This window comes from Diabrotica virgifera, chromosome 1 (genome assembly GCF_917563875.1).
Source record: "Diabrotica virgifera virgifera chromosome 1, PGI_DIABVI_V3a".
In the NCBI taxonomy this organism is placed as follows: domain Eukaryota; kingdom Metazoa; phylum Arthropoda; class Insecta; order Coleoptera; family Chrysomelidae; genus Diabrotica; species Diabrotica virgifera.
Genome location: NC_065443.1, coordinates 284,355,833 through 284,368,943, shown reverse-complemented (window position 1 = coordinate 284,368,943; position 13,111 = coordinate 284,355,833). Strand labels below are relative to the sequence as shown.

Genomic DNA, 13,111 nt, shown 5'->3' with positions numbered 1-13,111 from the left:
TGCCAAGAGTAACTGAATCAATACACGATATAGATTTAATTTGATATTAGTCCATTGTAATGTTACATTTAGGGTTGCATTTCTTAGAAGAGTCAATTTTATTTTCTTAATGTGTAGGGAGGTTCAGTAGAAGCTTAAGTTCAAGTTTTTGGGGTCGCCACCCAGTGGCGTGCTGGCTATATAAATGAATCGGTGCAATCACCGAGAGGCCGCGGCCTCTTGAGGCCGGTCAAATAGGTTTTTTTCACAAAAAATTTTAGATGTAACCAAAAAAAATATTTTTAATTTTTAATCGAATGTTAATTTTGTTAATGTTAATTTTTTAATTGTAAAATATAGTTAAGTAAATGAATAAGACTATATAATACATAAATAATATTTTGCGACATATAATATTTATTTTAATACATACAAGTATATTTATGGTTTTTCAATATCCTTCAAACATGTATGTACTCTGCAGAATAAAAAATGGAAAAACGTCTTGCACAATTTTGACCGAACTATTGCAAGTATCGAAAAACGATTTGATCAATATAAATCGTTTTATGATGATTTAAGCACTCTACATCCTAGAAATTTTGATACAATAAAAAATGGTATACCTCTACTTACTTACTTACTTAGTCCTAAGCCTTTCTACCTTTAGGTGTAAGGCTGGTATACCTTTAACGGCATTTAAATCATTTACTGAAAAATTAAGAAATTTTTATCCGACCATATCTGCGATTGCCATAACCGATACCATTATCGATACCCTAAAGTAACTTTTACACGTATCCAGTAACTGGCGCCAGTCTCACTGGAATGCCAGTGGCATGAAAAATAGACCACCTTTCTATTCGAGACAGCGCTGGCAGACAGCGCTGGACTGGCACAAAAAAGTGTTTACATGATGCCATTTCCATGCCAGCGCTGTCGTGTCAGTGCGACTGGCGCCAGTTACTGGATACGTATAAACGCGCCTTAACTGCAGTTAGAGAAGAACTAGTGGATTTTGCTGATAAATGTGTGTTAAAAAGTAGGATTTTGCAAAATACTGCAATTATAGAAGATCGAATTAATGATGAGTATGTTCAGTCTACAGAAAGTATGAAGGATGATATTATTAATCTAAGTGAATGAACATGATGTAACAAATGACAATGTTGTTGATATCGTGAAAACTTCACTTCCATGTGGTACTAAAAAATGTAAAGATTGTATAGCTTGCTGTGATGCTTTTTTGCATAAGTACAACTTATGTATATCTGTGTGCTTATCCAAATAGTATATAAGCATTTATTAACTCTTTCAGTGACACAAGTTTCTTGCGATAGAAGCTTTTCAACGTTGAAATACATAAAAAAATCGGTTAATAAGTACTTTAACACAAGATCACTTGGAAACATTTATGCTAATGGCTATAGAAAAGGAAGTTTTGTGTGAGCTTAAAAATGATGAAATAATTGACGAATTTGCTCAAAAAGTTAGTTTATTGTGGAATTTATTGATCGAGAGTTAAATAATTATTTTATAAAATAATTGCAAAAGAATGTTTAGATTATTGCGTTGTATTAACATTTTAAATATTGTTAAATTAAAGTATTTGCACTGTACTGGTATTTATACTCTCTTGTATAATTGATTTACTAAAATTCAACTTAATACATAATTGAAAAATTCTCAAAATTTTATTTTACTTTTATCTTAATTACATCAAATTCATATTATATTTATTCAGGAAGTTATGGTTTCTGCCTTACTACATACAATATTGTCATACATGTCATACATTATTTTGTGAGACTGCTTAATTCTTAAATAAAAAAATATAGCAAATTAAAAAATCATTGAATTCAAAGTTTTATGTTTGATTTAAAAATAATATATATTTTTGTTTTTTTGATTTTATAAATAACGAATAAAACATCCTGATAATAGAAGGTAAAATGAGGATGGGGGGCCGCTTTTCTATAAAATCACCGGGCCGCTTGAAAAGTTCCAGCACGCCACTGTCGCCACCCTTGTCCCCCCGCCGCCATATTGGAAAAAGTGGTGTAAAGGACTTTCGCGCTGTCTCTCCTAAACTAGCAATGCTACAGAAAATTTATTTAACACATAAAATGTAGTAAATTAAATTTTCTACAATTTTATATCTATTACTTTTTATCTTCAAGTGACCAACAAAAAAGTTATAAACAAAAATAAGAGAACATGTTGTAAGAAGTTTCCTTTTGGAGGTTATAACTTTTTTCCGTTCATTTCACAATAAAATGACATCATATCGATTTTGTAGAGGATTTTTCAATGAACAATTTTCACTATAAAGTTGTTTAATTTTATTTATTATCTAGGTTTTACACCGCTCCAAACTTGACCAGATTCTCGAATTCTCATAGGAATACAATAAAAACACTACTTTTATATCTATAAATAAGGCGAGCGGCATCAACCGTTATGCCGATCACGAAAATCAAATTTAAGGTGAATGACCAATTTTGGTCTATTTTATGTTTTCGAGGTCGCTGAATCCGAATATGAAGTTTATTTTTATCTAGAGTTGGTGGAACATGTTCAAAAATCAAATTTTATACAAAAATGCTAAAAATCAATTTTGACGATTTTTCAAATTGACCTCGCTGTATCTTTGGTCGCTGTAAATATTTCCTTTTGAAAATTGTACTGTGTCATCTATAAAGTATTTGATAACAATGAAATTTGTCCAAAATGTTTAAACACATTACAAAAATAGTTGTTAATTTTTAAACATTTTGTCATCATATTTCGTTAGTTTCATGTTTACTTTTAAAAAGTTGAGTGACAAACTTTTTAGTTTATAATTTTAACCAACACAACAATAAAATATAATTCATGAAGTTTTTTGGAAAATTTTAAGTCAAAATATATAGGAAAAAAGTTATGTTACTTCATAGACAAGCGGCACACACCAAAAAACGCTTATATCTCGAGATCCTGACCACGGTGTGCTGAATGGCTAATTTTGATCATACTTTATGATTTTGCTATCAAAAATCGTTTTTTTGCTCTTCTTAAGAATTTTGCATTTTGCGGTTGCGTCATTCTTCTTCTGAACCGGCGAATTTTTCCTCAAACAACTTCTTGGACCTTTTCTATATATGCTTAGGGTTATAAGTTTTATAGTGGGGATATAAAGGTCAAAAACAGAATAATAATAGCATAGGAATGTTATAATCATAATAAATTGTACATAGAAAAGTAAGCCTAACTTTTATTTTTATTGTATCCCTATGAGCATTCGAGAATCTGGTCAAGTTTGGAGCGCTGTGGCTGTCGCTTATAGTGGAAATTTTTCGCTGAAAAACCCTCTACAAAATTGCTATAATGTTATTTTATTTTAGAATGAACTGAAAAAAAGTTACAACCTCCAAAAAGAAACTTGTTAAAATTTTTTTACATATTTTTGTTTATACCTTTTTTGTTGGTCACTTGACGATAAAAAGTAATAGAAACAATATTGTAGAAAATTCAATTTTCTACATTTTATGTTTCATTAGATTTTCCGTAGGGTTTGTAGTTTACGAGATATAGCGCGATACCCCTTTGCACCCATTTCCAAGATGGCGGCCGGGGGACAAGGGTGGCGACCCCAAAAACTTGAACTTGAGCTTCTACTGATCCCCCCTACACATTAAAGAAATAAAATTGACTCCTCTAACAAATGCAAGGTATGGCTGAAAAAGTGTAACATTTTAATGAACAAAAGGTAAATAAGATAAAAATACAAAGATATAAAAATTGTTTAATTTTACGGGAGGCCTGTTTTCTGACGCGCAGTGTTTAATTGAACACTGAAAAAACTGGAAGATATAAATTCTAGAGCCGAGAAAGGGGACATGCTTTTCAATTATATTCTTAACAGAATTCATAAAATCAAATTATTTTAGAAATACTTTATAAAAAAGGTTTTCTACAAAATTCATATATTCCACCTTTTAGAAAAATACGGCACGGCTCTGGATATTAACAAACTGGTTTTTAACATACCTACTGCAACGTGCAACTGCAATTGCAGTTGTTTCAGTAGTAGGTACATGACCGGCACAAAAGCAAAACTATACCTACCGATAAAACTGGTTTTCTTCAAGAAAAGAATACAACAGATTAAATCCCAGTGCCATCAAGCCACAAATTGTTTAGTCCATATCGTGAGCCGTTCCCGTATGAAAAAAATTCTGATTTGTAAAGCGTGTTTTATAGATTTCTAGAACACCATCTGTGTATTACCTTCAAGAGGTGAATAATTGTAGCTGCTCCCAACTGCTGCAGTTTTAGGTTTTAGTATGGTTTATTAGTCTGTGAGCTACGTTGACGTAAAGTTAAAAGGACGTTAAAAGCAGTCCAATATATTCTTTCGCTATTAGTATGGCAGAAAGTTAATCCAGTTGTTCTACATTCGATTGGAAAGCACCATTTTATTACTATTTTCGAGTGACCAATACTCAGTTTTTTGCAATTCAGTTTATAAAGGATTTTGTAAAATCTCCACCATCTTTTTAATATTTTTAATATAACACAAATTCACATTGAAAACAGAGAATAGGCAACGGTATGACATACCGCATGTTAGAGTCTATGTCCTGAAACATCCACGTCCGTAGTTAATGGCATTAATTATAGTATTGGAGGGTCCCCTCCAATACTATAATCAATGTTAAGGGTTAAACAAATCATAATGGTGCTTGCAGAAATTTTTGGGCAGACAATTTTTAAAAAATGTTTTTAAACAAATATTCAAATCACCTTTTTTTGTTCCGAAAAATATTTTTTAGGTTTTTAGGGTCATTCTAAAAAAAGGACTCGAGCCATTTTCTCAAAAGTTAATAGTTTTCAAGTTATAAGCGATTTAGTGTGCAAGTACTTAGAGGGGATACGAGAAACGATCGTGCGCGAATAGCGGAGGAATATTGTGACTTTCTTAAATAATTCATATTGTCAATTGAAAATGTCAAATTGACGTATACCTATTTCATACCTACTGTCATTGAAGAAGAAAAATTTTATATATTGCTTCGCAATATTGATATGATATGCAATTATTATATAAAGGTAAATTTAATTAATCGTATTTTGCTTGCAGTACTGCATTTTAATAACTAATTCTATTTACTACATACAATTGTTTACGTTTTAATAACATAACCTGAATCTGACTTTTTCCTCTTATTATTTTTTTTTTGGACTATGGCCTTGACAATTATCCAGTAACCAGGACCAGGACTAATATAATTGGCCAATATAATTAAAAGTACGAAAAATGTTGCTGAGCGTAGAAACCAGGTGTCGCTTTGCCGAACTTGCACGGTCCCAATATGTTGCGTGTCTGTCGCATTATATGATTGGCGTATTTAATGGTAATTTACACTGGTAATAATTAGATAAGCGAATAAATAAATACATTGATAAAACAAACTATATTATGTTAATAATAAATTTTATTTATTTATTTATTTATTTATAGTAAATACAAATGACCTGGCCTCTTAAGACTAATTCAGGTCGTTTCCTGATGGGATTACAGTAGTTGATACACATTTTTTTTATTTTATCAATTTTCTAATTTAATTTAACTAATTAACCCTCGTAAGGCGGTGCGGGGTGCAGCTGCACCCCAGACCTCGTTTTTATTACCTATCTTTTTAATAAATTTTTTTGATTTTTGTGCATTTTCTTATTCGCATTAAATTCAATTCCAAACGCATTCCATACACATTACAACATTTAAAACTCTCTGCGTTTACTTGTTTTTTTTTGGAAAAATGACTGTAGGGTGCAAATGATGAAAATTTTGTATCCTGAATTGGATGTTTCTGATGTTCCACCTGGAGCTAACAGAGTTACAGGACAAGGTAGGTGTTACTTTATGTCAGAGAAAAAAGGCTGAAAGTCCAGGCATAATGTATTGAGTGTAAAAACTTTGTGTTGCTCACTCTGTGGAAAATTTCATGTGTTTGTCTTGCAACGATAATAATTTTTTTAAAGAATAAATGAGTATTTTGTTTGTAAAGTTATGTTTCGTAGTATAATTAACAAGTCCTAAATTATCTTTCAAATCAATTTCCCCGACGTTCACATATAAAAATGGGTATGCAGATGGGGTGCAAATGCACCCCGCACCGTTGTTTACGTAAGAATCTAAGCACCGCTTTACGAGGGTTAATATAATGGCCCCAATCTATTACTAATTCTGAAAATAATAAATTATAAAATAATTGTAATAGAACAATTTTAATAAAAAATTATTCTAAACAATTTTATTAAACAAAATATAATTTTTCATTTTTTTATTTTAAATTTTATTTTTTTTGTGAGAGTAAAATAATAAATTATAAAATTTTAATAAAATGTCAATAAGTATTTGTTGGGAACTTTTCGTATGCATATCGTATAATATGTATAAGTGCGAGAGAGTGTCACCATATAGTGCGACGCGCGGCGGCGCGGCTGCTTAAAAGTCGAGTAGACGATAGAGTTATATATTAGCATAGAGAGAGTCTCATTCAGAGCGAAGTGACGACACCATCTTTTTTATTTGGATTAGTGCTGTTTCACTCTTAAGCATAGTAAAGCTGCTACAGTTGTCCTCCTCTTCCGTGCCTATATTCACACTGAATGTCATCATAGATTTTCGATACAATGTGTTAGAAAGAGATGCAGCCAGAAAGACAACCAGTCCATGAGATCTTGTCGTCAGGAAGCGCGGAAGGTAGGCTCCCTCTATGTCAATATATACCTCTATGGAGTAGACGCGCGTTAACAATTAATAAACAACGGTCTATGTTGAAAAAATTCCCGATTACTCGTCAGAATCTTAAAATTCAATGTTTAAACTTCAAATTATGCACTTGGCAACCCCAAAAACTATAATTTACATGTTTCAAGAAAATACGTATTTTCGCATTTTTCAGATTTTAAGTTACTTATAACTCGAAAGCTATCAACTTTTGGCCCTTTTTTTGTTTAAAATAACCCAAAAATTCTAAAAAAAATATTTTGAAAAGCAGAAAGGTAGATATTAATATCTTTTGAATAAAAAAAAAAATTATCCCATTATATCGCGTACCCAAAAATTTCGCCCGGCATCCTTCTGGTTTGTTTAAAAGGGACATTTAATTTTGAACAGGAATTAGCAAAGAAACCCAATCAGAAATTATTTCACACGGGAGCCGCCTTTAAATATGGACTAAATTAATAAAATGATGATTAATAAGATGATTTATCTATAAATTATCGACATGAAAGATATTATATTAAAGATGTATAAGATAATATATATTATAGGTATTAAAAATATTATTTAGAATAACTTGGTCTTTAGAGATTACTAAGAGAAAGATTTCAAATATGTTCAGTTCGGTGTAAAAGTTCTACTACTGGAAAAGAAGAGGATAAAATTTTGACGGATAACTCTGTTCATTTATTACTCTCCTTCAAATTTACACGAAGCGAACGCAAGAAAGGGGTTGACGGTTGATCTGATCTGTGATCTGTCACTGTCAGAATTAGTGAATGTTAGGATGGGGTTGTAATTTTTATTAAATACTTAATTATTAAACTGTACATATACGTTATCATCATAATGTAGTTCGGACAACCTAACAATACATTAAACCTGGAGTCTCTCTTATGCTGTCATAGCGTCGTTTAGTGATATTCTTTGAAAACATCAACAAAACATAAACAGGGACATGTTTTCTCTACTAGAGCACACTAAAGAGGAACGGTTTCATGTACATTATCGGCTAAGTTTCAAGCAAGTTTGCCTCATAACAGTTTCTTGTCCGTTTTTAGCCCTAATAGTTTGTTTCATCACTGCCTACATCTATCAATATGATGATATACATGAAACCCATTGTAGGGTAAGTTGAAATCAAACCAAAGCTACTTTTTATTATATCTTCCGATAAAATTAGACAATTTTTATAATCATAACATGACAACTGTTAACTGTATTGACATATTCATATGACATAGCAAAACATATAAACATTGCAGAGTGATCCTATAATAAAGGATGTTATAGTCTCCCGCCCTATTTTGTACTTCTTCTTTAACACATTCGCTGCCACTGACGCCAAAAGGCATTTTGTGCTACTTGAGTCAGGTGCCACTGACAAGTACTGTCTCCCAATAGGAGGTTGGATATTATCATTAGGGTGGAACGAAAAATTTGAAGTCAATATTTTTTATGGGGCTAGTGCGAAAAAGTTGTGTTTTGATGTATTGGGACCCTGCAAGTTCGGCAAAGCGACCCCTATTTCTAGGCCTGTACTTTTATTCACACTTTTAATTATATTGGCCAATTATATTAGTCCTGGTTGCTGGATAATTGTCAAGGCCATAGTCCAAAAAAGTAATAAGAAGAAAAAATAAGATGCAGGTTATGTTATGCAGACATAAACAATTGTATGTAGTAAATAAAATTAGTTATTAAAATGCAGTACTGCAAGCAAAATACAATTAATTAAATTTACCTTTATATAATAATTGCATATCATATCAATATTGTGGAGCAATATATAATTTTTCTGCTTCAATGACAGAAGGTATGAAATATACCTCAATTTGACAATTTCAATTGACAATATGAATTATTTAAGATAGTTGCAATATTTCTAGGCAACTCACTCCGCGCACGGTCATTTCTCGTTTCCCTTCCAAGTACTTGCACACCGCGAATAATAAAACTGTAAGAAGTCTTTTTTGTATTGGATCCCATCTTCAGGTTCCATATTAAATGTAAATTTTTGGGAATAACAAAAAAAAATATTTTAAAAATTAATTTTTTTATCAGTTCTTTGAATCCAAATAATTGTTTTATGATACAATATACATTTTAAGATTGGTAGTCTGATTTTGTGTTAAAAAAAGGCATAATATTTCTAGACTGCAACCTTGAACGAATAAAGCCATCCCTTGATTCTGGTCCACAAACAGCAGCTGATGCTTCAGTTACTAACTTAACAGTTCTTTCCACGGATTTTGTTTGACAAGGGCAGTTTAAGACCTCTATGTTGTTGTAATTACCAGAATCAATCATATCCCTTACATGTTCATTGGAAATATGTTTTAGCAAAGGAGGAGCCGTAACTTTGAATCCAGAAATAGAAATTAAGTCATTATAATCTGTAGCATTAAAATTTAATGCTGGTATTTTGGATTTCCGGATCTTTTTTCTTTCTGACTTTCTCTAGCTTTCGGCACTCTGTGTAGTCCTAGCTCCCGTATATGTTTTCGTTCATCTTTCATCATACCGAGTAATACATTTTCGGGATGGGAAAAATAAGCATTCCTTTGGATACCAGCATCGACAATTTTTCTTTGGTCAACTGGTAGAAATCGTGAATAATGGATCATTCGCCTTAAATGTTTTGAACCATCAGAACAGCTAGGATACAGTTTTATATAAAACCAAACTGGTGCATACACTTTTTGGATGAAACTTACTAACATAATTAATTGGGGGCTGGGACATTCAGTTCCAACATACAATCGAAGCAATGGATTATCAACTGTCAGCCACCTTGAGTGTGATATTTTCCCAGGTTTTTTAAGGCTCTAATCATTAGGACATTTTATCGCAGCAACTGCTTGACTGATTTGGTACAAGTACTTCTGATCGGTACTAAGGTCTGTTGTTTCTAATACTATTGCTAGGTTGTTTTCTATTGCGACAAAATCGACAACAGCCTTCTCTTCACAGCGTTCCAGAAATTTTCCTATTGGCCCTGAAAAACCAAGTAATTCACTGGTGCGTCCATCTCTAACTGTTAAATTAAATGACGTAGAGGTAACTCATTGGAATGAAATAAGCATATTAGCCATTGAAGTGACGTGCCGCAGTATTTGTGATGTAGATGGTTGGACTGTAACTGTTGACAAGGGAGCAATGAATTCTTCATCATGATCATCTGCATCAGAAGAATTTGAGTCACACAAGCTGCTACTTAAGGAAGGATTAGATGAATCAACGGTACATGCTTTAAGAACAATTTCGTCAGTATTATATTTTATTGAACTTGCCGTTACTTTCATGGTTCTTTCCATTTTCTACCTTATTGCTGCAGATGCTGCAATATCCACTGGTCCAATTGCCATTTTTTGACAGGAGCATTGATCTTGAAGAAAAATTCGCCCATTTTGTGGTACTTTCTTGATTTTATCACAAGTTCACACACACAGTTCCAGTCATGTTGCACTTGCAAGCCGCGATATTCAATAACTTTTTACACTCCTTTCGAAACTGGCAAATCTTTTCTATTTATGAATCAGATGTTTACTGAGTTTTTGTGTAAATATCGCTTAAGATTTTGATACTCTGTATAAATATTTTTAATCATATCTTGAATGCAGTTATGCGATAATGTTGGAAAAGAAGCTTTTATTAGGCGATAGACGGATCTTTATTATTATTTGTCAACTTAAGTTCATTACGAATAAAGAAAAAGCACTTTAGAATGTCACACTTAGTTGGTAAACACGATCATTGGAATTTGATCAGAGCCATATATTGATTTTTTCGACAAAAATAATTTTTTTGTTTTTTCATTTTTCAAATCCAATATGGAACCTCAAGATATTTTTTATTTCAAAATGCTCTCGCACCAATTGTTTTCATCACCTGACACAACTTTTAAACGATAGCTACAAGAATTTTTCTTTTTTTTTTATTTTTTGACCTTTTTCGTTCCACCCTAATCATCATTACTATTTTTACTCTATCTACAGCTACTCTGAAGATTTCTATGGAACTACATAAACGAGTCCCTTAAATTTTTCAACCATAAGGCTCTTCTTCTTCTTATACTCCTTCCTCCTCTTTTCTGTCCCTGTATTCCCAGTCTTAGCATTTCATATGGCTGTCCCCTCATTAGGTGTCCCTGATATTGTAACTTTCTTATTTTTATTGTGTTTATTATTTGGTATTCCTTGCTCATTTCTCGCAATACTTCTGTGTCCATGCTATTCTAACCATCCTTCTGTAACACCACATTTCAAATGACTGTAGCTTATTGTGTGTTCTTGTTTCAATGTCCAGCTTTCAAGTCCATATTGCAGTATTGAAAACATGTAGCATCTCGGAGCTTTTACCAAAGAAGCGAAAGCACCTGTCGGCTCCTTTGATGTTCAGGGGACAGAAATATCGGTCGGAGAATGGTAGGGGTAATACTTCACACTATACTAAGAAAAGTAATGAGGAATTCGTTCAAAACAGTAGGAAATTTGAGTTACACTGAGAAACAAAGTAATAATTAAAACTATAGTGTTTTTAAGTTGATCTATTTTATCAATTGTATTTTTTTCTGTAAAACTTAATATAACACATATATCAATTTTGTACTGATAAGTAAAAAGGGTTTAAGTTAAAAATATCAATTTTGACTAAGTTTTTTAAACTATGTAAACGTGATGGATTTTTAATGCTTAGTTGAATTTAACACATTCGCGGTCATGACTGCATATGAAGTCATTTACTCCATAAGAATACGTGTATAAAATGACAGCGTGTCCGCGAATGTGTTAATAGGTAATTTCAAAACAGAGATGAAAATTTCTATCGATTTCTATTACTTTTTTTTCGTACTAAAAAACTTGTCAAAATAGATATTTTCGACCCAAGACCTTTTTACTTAGTACAGAATAGTTATACTTTCAAATTTTCTATTAAATTTGTCTTAGGCTGATGACTTTTTTTGTTTCCTTTTGAGAAATTTCTTTGAATGTCTATTGACCTCCATAAACACCATCATATTCTCGCTGCATGAGGAAACTCTGCGGCTGAGGCTAGAATGACTTTATTCACCTTCGATTTCTTTCTGTGCATCTGAGGTTTCTGGAAACTCTGGTTGTACTGTACCAAATTCAATTTGCCTGGATATATAACAATTATCCCATCACATCTAGCATCTAATACCTGGGAAATAATCTATCAGCTGACAACAATATCGAAGAAGAGGTAAAAGAACGAATAATTAAAGCCAGTAGAACGGCCGGATGCTCAAACGACACAATTTGGAAAAACAAACACGTAAGAGTGCAAGCAAAGGCCCAAATAAGTATATAAGTCAGTTACGGTCAGTTATTAGGCCAGTTATGACTTATACGGCCGAAACAAGACCAGATACAAGCAAAACACAAAAACATCTGCAGACCAACGAAATGAAGATCTTAAGAAGGATTGCTGGAAAAGGACTACATGACAGGGTAAGAAGTGAGGAAATCAGACGCATATGTGGGGTAGACAATATAAATACCTGGGTAAAGAACAGAAAAGAAGAGTGGATTCAACATATAAGCAGGATTTTTGAATCAAGGATAGTAAGAATAGCCAGTGACAAGTCACCGTTAGACAGAATAAGTATAGGACGCCCAAGGAAAAGCTGAAATGACAATTTAGGGACAGAATGAAATGCACCGTTGAAGAAAAACAGGCAGTACTGCCTATATAAAAGAAAGAAAACATCAGATCTAGCATCTAGCCACCTTAACCTGTTTCTTATTTTGTTTCCAATAGGATTCACACCCAATTTTTTTTTCTTATATACTCATTCCTAGCATTATCTTTTCTAGTTATTCGCTAGTTCTAGTTATTAATAACTACGGGTTTAATACGGAACTTAACCTAACCCTAATGAAGCTCTGCTTTCACACAAAATTTTCCAGTTTCAGCTGCATTCGCTCTCTCTAATTGTTACCGTCTGATACATCTCTTGTACCACTCTCACATACTTATTCAGCTGGCACTCTTTTCCTACTTAGTACCAATAGGTTTCTGGTAACTTTGCTATATACCTTCTCAAGATTAATAAACACTATGTGCAAGTCTTTCTCTTCCACTCATAAGTTTTTCTCTCAGCTGTCATAAAATAAAAATTGATGTTGTGGACCTGTCTTGCATAAATTCCAAATGACTTTTATTTCTAGAACCGTACACTAAATTTTGTTAGATTTCAAATGTACGAAAACGAAAACATATTTTCAATATGGTGCTAAGATAAATACAATGATCTGAACAAAATTAAGCAAATGTTTGTTTACTGAAAATAAAATAATACTATTGCAAATTAAATAAAACACTAAATAGCTATGT

At 32.4% G+C, this 13,111-nt stretch overlaps 1 protein-coding gene across 2 annotated transcripts in view; it reads left to right on the top strand.

Annotated features, from left to right (window-relative positions):
- The first annotated feature begins 7,503 nt into the window (after positions 1-7,503).
- LOC126884908 (post-GPI attachment to proteins factor 2-like) overlaps positions 7,504-13,111 on the top strand; it is a 42,634-nt gene continuing 37,026 nt past the window's right edge. The window contains exon 1 of one of the 2 annotated variants that reach the window (XM_050651250.1): positions 7,504-7,880. In XM_050651250.1, the coding sequence (XP_050507207.1) occupies positions 7,710-7,880 (171 nt within the window). In that variant the 5' untranslated portion in view covers positions 7,504-7,709. The remainder of the gene's footprint in view (positions 7,881-13,111) is intronic. The other variant, XM_050651243.1, reaches the window with a different exon arrangement.